The 7,626-nt window shown below is 44.5% G+C and overlaps 1 protein-coding gene across 11 annotated transcripts in view; it reads left to right on the top strand.

Moving 5' to 3' along the window:
- Window positions 1-7,626, top strand: part of ABCC5 (ATP binding cassette subfamily C member 5) — an 89,288-nt gene continuing 81,662 nt past the window's right edge. For 4 of the 11 annotated variants that reach the window (XM_005652356.3, XM_005652355.3, XM_003132563.5 and 1 more), the window contains exons 1-2: window positions 2-146; window positions 3,512-3,695. In XM_005652356.3, coding sequence (XP_005652413.1) covers window positions 3,567-3,695 — 129 coding nt within the window. In that variant the 5' untranslated portion in view covers window positions 2-146; window positions 3,512-3,566. Of the gene's footprint in view, window positions 147-1,484; window positions 1,790-2,711; window positions 2,812-3,511; window positions 3,696-7,626 lie in introns of those variants that run through there. The other 7 variants (XM_021069935.1, XM_021069938.1, XM_021069932.1 and 4 more) reach the window with 6 other exon arrangements.

The following is a 7,626-nucleotide window of genomic DNA, read 5'->3' as shown; positions in this document are numbered from 1 at the left end:
ATTCCCTTCAGCCTTGGGAATTCTTTGTGCAGCACGCCTGCGCAGTCTGACGGCCAATGCCGCTATAAAGGCTTGTTTTGCTCCGGGGCTGATGCTCGGGAGCGTGGTCGAGTGGCCGGCGCGGCCGACCTGCAGCTGGGGCACAGGTATGTAGCGGCGACCACCACACCCCTTCCTTCTCCTCGGGTTGTCACCGGAACCATCCCCCGTGTTTCGTCCAGGGTTGGAGGGACTACGATCGGGGATGCGAGCAGTTCAGGGGAAGCCGGAGATCTAAGACAGGGGGCTTGGTTTCCCTGAAGTCTCCCACCGAGCCCCTCCTCATGACGCGACCCCTGAGGACTAGTGGTGAGGTCCTGGCGTCGGAAGGCAGGTAGGGTGGGATGAGTGGTCAGAGGTGCCTGCTATATTCCCGGATGATGCCACCAGGGGGTGCTGCGCCTTCGGCCGGTGGGTGTGGGTAGCTATCGCCTTTCCAGGCCGAACTGGCCTTGGGAACGCCCTACTGAACGAGGGCATCCCAGGAGAAGCTCATCTGAGAGAAGCCCCCTTCCCCTGACCCCGCCATCGTTAAGGTTGTAGGGATGCGGCTTAGGGCACTTCCGCTCAAGCTGCACAGTGGAGGCTGAGCCTCCAGCGACCTTAAGTGGTCCTCGTTTTGGCGAATGGGTAGATGGAGGTTCGTGACAGAAGCGCGTAAAGCAAACCCTTGGCAGGGTCAGGAAAGGAATTCAGATCTCTTGACTGTCATCAACGCCCTTTCCATTTGCACCTCACAAAGCTGCATGGTGCTCTGTATTTGTCACACAGGGGTCATTTGGTTTCTGCACAGACTTGGGGAGACTGGAGGCAGATGGGCACAAGGAAGGACTGGCGAAGTTTCAGGAGGTTTTGAAGGAGAAGATGGCTAGGTTATGCTGGGGTCTCCAGCGTGAGTAAGTGAAAGGTGCAGAAGGCGGAGCACAAGTGGATTAGAGGGGGGTGGTCAGTACATATCCTATAGCTTCAGGTCTTTTGTGTAGCTTCAGGGCCTGGAACCAGATTCCTGAAGTGCTGGAAAAGCTAAGGAATGCTGTAATAAAGGCAATTTGGAAACACCAGTCTTGCTACTTACCGTCCCTGTAATCTTGTGCATCCCCTCCCCCCCATGCAGTTTCATCTGCATCATCTCGCAGAAGAATGCCTACACTTTTATCACTGAAGGAGAGTATTGGTTTAAAAAAAAAAAAAAAAGCGACCAAGTGGCCTCCGCGCTGGTGATTTTGAGTCTGGGCACCTCTTTGGGGTTCTTCCACTTTGATTATTCTGCTAGTGCCATCATACAGCTCTGGCTCAAAAATAAATAAAAGCTCCTTCCCCTTTCCCTCTCTTAATAACAAGTTAGCATTTTTAAAAAGACTTCAGCACTTTTAATGGAGAACAGAAAAAAAGAGGGAAAATATAAATAGTATCCCCAAAAAGTCTAGTGCAGTGGTTCTTCCTTAATTGTTTTTCTCAGATTTGGGGCTTGTTTGTTTCCCAGATCTATTTAACTTCCTAGCTATTGGCTGGCCTCCATGTGGGGTGCCCTGTCTTATTATATTTCTGATACACAGAAGATAGAATCCTCCTTCTGCTCAAGGCCAAGAGATAGTAGCTTTGTCCCTGCACAATGCCTGCCTACTTTCATAGCTGTGCTTCTTTTTCCGGGAAATTAAAGAGGCAGGAGTGTTTGAGGGAATGGGAAACTGCTCCTCACACCCTTGCTACATGGAATAACTTGAAAAAAAGTGATCGAAAGAAACTAAGGGTATGTGAGTTCTTAGACAATTGAGATGATCTTTATGTTCTTCCAGACATGGCATTTGGTATTGTGAGTGAGTTAACTTTGGTTTCCTATCTTTCAAACTCCAGATCTCCTCTTGCTTTTTTTCCAAAGTAGAACTAATCTTTTCTGCTTCCAGATAATCAGTTAGGCTAATCTTTGGAGGGGGAAGGTTGGACTTCAGTGATCTCGGTAACAAGATGGGTTACTCTGACCTGCATCCCCACACTGGGGACACTGGCAGATGCCAGGTCTGTTTATAGTTTAGACTTAATGAGGTCTCAGTGATGTGACTGCTGTGCTGTTGGTTGTAGGCTGGTGTTCTTTATGGTGCAATTTGTCATTGGACAAGGTGACTTTTTTCTTTGAAGATAAGTAACTTAGCAGTTTCAACTCAAGGGACTTGAGCCAGTCAAGCTTTCTTGGTGCTGGAAATACACCTCTGTGAAGGAGATTTAGTCCTTTTTATTTAGAGGATTTGTAAGTGTCCCCTCCCCCACCCCTTTTTTTTCTGCTACCTTAAGAAATGAATTGCAGCCATCAGAATTTTGTCTGCAAAGTTGTACTTTTAAGTCTCGGTACAAGCTAGGAATTTATGGAACTCAAAAGGCAACACAGCTACACTTCTTTAATTTCTTTTATTTATTTATTTATTTATTTATTTATTTTGCCATTTCTTGGGCCGCTCCTGCGGCATATGGAGGTTCCCAGGCTAGGGGTTGAATCGGCGCTGCCGGCCTACACCAGAGCCACAGCAACGCAGGATCTGAGCCGCGTCTGCGACCTACACCACAGCTCACGGCAACGCCGGATCCTTAACCCACTGAGCAAGGCCAGGGATTGAACCTGCAACCTCATGGTTCCTAGTCGGATTCATTAACCACTGCGCCATGACGGGAACTCCCACTTCTTTAATTTCTAGTGAGGCTGATATGAAATGTGTTTTCCCAGCCTCTATCCGGAAAGCTTCAAACCATCTTAAGAGTGGGGGAAAGTGTTTTAGAGAGGTATGTATGTGGTTTATTTTTTCAGGAGTAACCATGGTTGATACTGGATATTGATGAGAGTTAGCCAGGCTAGCAGGGGTTTAGAACAGAGTTTCAGGTAGATACTAGGTAAGACTTAGTGGGACAGTGTGGGGAATTTGTTTTTGTTATTGTTTTTTAGTAACAGCTTTGTTGAGATATACCATGAAGTTTACCCCTTTAAAGTGTATAACTTGGAGTTTGGTTAGTATTAACACAATTGTGCAGTCATCACCACTCTCTAATTTTAGAACACTTTCAGTACTCCAAGTGGAATTTGCTTTTAAAAAAGTTAAGGTATAGGAGTTCCCGTCGTGGCTTACCGCTAATGAACCCAACTAGCATCCATGAGGACTAGGGTTTGATTCCTGACCTCGCTCAGTGGGTTAAGGATCCAGTGTAGCTGTGAGCTGTGGTGTAGGTTGCAGCCCTGGCTTGGATCCTGTGTTGCTGTGGCTGTGACTTAGGTTGGTGGCTACAGCTCCAATTCGACCCCTAGCCTGGGAACCTCCATATGCCGTGGGAGCGACCCTAGAAATGGCAATAAGACAAAAAAAAAAATTCATTTTTATAGATGTAATGACAGAAAACGTTAATGTTCTTGTCTCTATTTCAAAGCATTTTTGCTTATGATTAAGCACCGTTTAGGAAATATATGCCCTTGATGAATTTTTCATTGCAGAAATTCTCAAGTGAAACCAAGAGTCTGTAAGCCCTGGCACCTCTTCCCAGAGAAGATGAAGGATATTGACATAGGAAAAGAATATATCATCCCCAGCCCTGGTTACAGAAACGTCCGGGAGAGAACCAGCAATTCGGGGCAACAGAGGGACCGAGAGGACTCCAAGTACAAGAGAACTCAACTGGTCAGTATAGCCTTGCCCAAGTCCTTCTTATCTGCTTGTGGAGATGATGTATTACTTAAAAGACATTTCTTCTTTTTACTGGCTTTAAGTCTCTGTTAAGAACTTACAGTTATTTATGAAAGAGGAGAGGCTGCCGCTCCGCCTCTCACCACTTCTTCCCCTTTGGGTTCTCCTCTGCTAAGGCTTTGCTTGAGGGAAGACAACTTATCGGGGGAGGGAGAAGGGGATGGGGGAGGAGGGGGAAGTGGGGGAGGGGAAGGGCTGGACAGGGAGCAGAGGGAATAAGAACCTTACCCTCCTGTATTTAAAATTGCTTTTTTTTCCTCCTCTGGCTTGGTTGTCTGTGTTTGACATGTGACCCCTTTGGAGATTTTCACTCAGATTTCAGGGCATACTTGGAACAATTCTGGATTGCTATAGGAGGATCAGACAAAATTTTCAAGTAAACCCATGAGTGTAAAGGAGCCTTTAGCTAATAATAATCTAGTTCCCTCCAAGGGAATAATGAATCGGCATTTTAAACTGGAGGAAGTATCTTTCTTCTGGGGAAAAGATCATCTCTTTTCTAGAATTACAGAAGTAACTAATAAGGAAAAATAGAGATTGCTGGGTAAGAGGCTGAAGTTCATGTTCATGTATCTGGTCTGTGAAATTAGGAGAAATACACGGCTCTGCAGCTGACACTGGAGTTTCATTAGCCTGACACTATCTCTTTTTGCTCTGTGAAAGCTGCTGCCTTATTAATCCACTTTTTGTCACTAATGGGTTTTTTTGTGTCCCCACGGTGTTTTATACAATATTTTCTCCTTCAGGCTTAATTTTGGAGAAACATAGGTTCAATGTAATCAGTGTCAAATCCTTAAAGTACCAGTTTTGCAACTTCTCTCTGTTCTTTGGTCCAGACCTTATGTTAATTAAACATTTACTGAATATCTTTTGAGTGCTAGACACTGTGAGTAGAGCCCTTAAACTGAACAAAGTCACAAAGGTAACACTGGAGCAAGTCTTTGAAGAATGATTAGGTAGGTAGGGATGCTTCCAAGCTACTTAAGTCATCTGTGCCTTAGTGGTTCATGAAAAAAATAGTGTCAACTATAGAACCTAACTCATGGGATCCTTAAGGATTAAATGAGCTAATATATATAAACTGCTTAGAATGGTGCCTGACACAGAGCCTGTGCTCAAAAAAACGTTAGCTCTTAGGAGTTCCCTGGTGGCACAGAGGGTTAAGGACCTGGCGTTGCACTGCTGTGGCTTCTATGGCATGGGTTTGATCCCTGGCCTTGGAACTTCTGCATGCTGCAGGGGCAGTCAAAAAAAAAAATGTTAATGTAGGATATGTATGGAAAAGTTGTGCATGCCATGACAAAGAATCTTTTACTATGAGCCTTGGGGAATTATTGGAAATTATTGAGGAAGGTTTTCTTTTTTTTTTTTTTTTTTTTTGTCTTTTTGCCATTTCTTGGGCCACTCTCATGGCATATGGAGGTTCCCAGGCTAGGGGTCTAATCAGAGCTGTAGCCGCCGGCCTGCGCCAGAGCCACAGCAACTCAGGATCCGAGCTGTGTCTGTGACCTACACCACAGCTCACGGCAACACCAGACCCCTAACCCACTGAGCAAGGCCAGGGATCGAACCCGAGACCTCATGGTTCCTAGTCGGATTTCGTTAACCACTGCGCCACGACAGGAACTCCAAGGAAGGTTTTTTCTTTTAACTTTTTTGAGATAACTGTAGATCCACATGCAGGTGTAAAAAATAATACAGAGAGATCCCACATATACATTATCTCACTTCTCCCAGCGGTAACTTCTTGTGAACGGTAGTATAGTATCATGACAGGGTATTGACTGACATGGATATCATCCACCCGCCTTATTAAGACTTCACAGTCGTACATGCACTCATTTGTGTGTGTGTGTTCTGTGCAGTTTTTTCAGAGGTAGATTTGGTTGACCACCACTGCAGTCAAGATACAAATCAGATTCACCAAAAAGATCTCTTACGATACCCTTCTAGAGCCAGATCCACCTCCCTTGCCCTCTCCCCCAGTCTTTGACAACCATTAATCTGTTCCCCATCTCTGTAATTTTATCATTTTAAGAATGCTATGCAGGAGTTCCCATCATGGCTCAGTGGTTAATGAACCTGACTAGTATCCATGAGGATGCGGATTCAATCCCTGGCCACGCTCAGGGGGTTAAGGATCCCAGCATTGCCATTAGCTGTGGTGTAGGTTGCAGACATGGCTCGGATCTGGCATTACTGTGGCTGTGGTTTGGCTGGCAGCTGCAGCTCCGATTCGACCCCTAGCCTGGGAACCTCCATATGCCGTGGGTGCAGCCCTAAAAAGACAAAAAGACAAAAAAAAAAAAAAAAAAGAATGCTACACACTGCACAAATGGAATCATATAGTATGTCACCTTTGACATTGGCTTTTTTCACTCAGCATAAATTCCTTGAGATCCACCTAATTTGTTGTATCAATAGTTCTTTCCTTTTAATTGTAATTTTCCATGTTATAGACCACAGTTTATTTAACTGTTCATGTGTTGAAGGTCATTTGGGTAATTTCTAGTCTGTTGCTCTTACAAATAAAGCTGCTTGGAACATTTGTATATCGGATTTTGTGTGAATAAACTTTCCGTTTCTCTGGGTAAATTCCCAGGAATGTAATTGCTGCATCATATGGTGAGAGCATGTTTAGTTTCATCAGAAACTTCTATACTCTTTTCAGAATGGCTGTACAATTTTGCATTCCTACCAGCAGTGTATGAGTGGTCTAGTTTCTCTACATTCTTGCCAATGCTTAGTGTTATCATTAACTTTATTTTAGCTATTGTGATAGCTATGTGTGATATCTCACGGTAGTTTTAATTTGCATTACCTAATGGCTAATGCAGTTGAGCTGAGATTTTTAAGGCTTGATTTTTATCTGAGGGAAGATTAGTTTTGAGGTAGCGTAGGAAAAAAACTGTATGAGAGAAGAGAGAAAATAGAGGGGAGCAATCTGGAGGCGTATGTGTCAGTCCATGTGAGAGAGGCCAGGGGCCTGGGTCCAAGCATAGGAGTGAGGATGGATGGGAGAGGAGAGATTGAGGAGCATCTCTGGAAGGGGAAGGAAGCACTGGGGGGGCCTGGGGATTGGTGGTAAGAATTCAAAACTATTGATGGCCATGTGGGAGGAGAAGAAGGAAGCAAGAATGAGTTTGTTTTTGAACCTGTGCAATTTGAAGTGCATCCAGATAAGATGATTGGTAGATAGTTAGAGCATAGGCAAGAAGTAGAGCATGGAAAAGTTTTGGGAGTCATTAGTGCATCCATGTATATAAGCCTCAGGAATGGGCAAGCTTGCCCACGGATGGCTTGTGAAGCAGAAAGAGGTAGAACCTGGAAAGGTAGTGTCTGGTCCTGTGAAATTTCTGAGGACAGGGACCCAGTTCAGTCGGTTAGAGTAGAACTGACATTAGGATATGCAGTGGCAGCAGCAAACTTCTTTCTTGAATGGAGAAGATCTGGAAAGAGATCTTTGTGCCTTTTGTCCCCTAAATTATTGTCAGGCACCAGAGAGCAATCTTCCTTCGTGACTGAACCTCATCTTGAAGAAACAGGAAGTCTAATGCCAACCATTTTTATAAAATCTCAGGAGTCCACATAAATTTCACTTTCATTATCCTTTGATGTTTCCTAAACTTTTAAATTTGAGTACTGTTTTCCTGTTTTTCACCATATCCTGTACCCTCTGAACTTTTTCTTTCTTTCTTTCTTTATTTTTTTTTTTATTTTTTATTTTTTTTGCTTTTTAGGGCTGCTCCTGCAGCATTTGGAGCTTCCCAGGTTAGGGGTCTAATCAGAGCTACAGCTGCTGGCCTACCCAACAGCCACAGCAACTGAGCTGCATCTGTGACCTACACCACAGCTCACGGCAGTG

Source organism: Sus scrofa, chromosome 13, assembly GCF_000003025.6.
Source record: "Sus scrofa isolate TJ Tabasco breed Duroc chromosome 13, Sscrofa11.1, whole genome shotgun sequence".
Classification (NCBI taxonomy): domain Eukaryota; kingdom Metazoa; phylum Chordata; class Mammalia; order Artiodactyla; family Suidae; genus Sus; species Sus scrofa.
The sequence above is the reverse complement of the archived record's forward strand: the minus strand, read 5'-3'. Positions and strand labels throughout refer to the sequence as shown.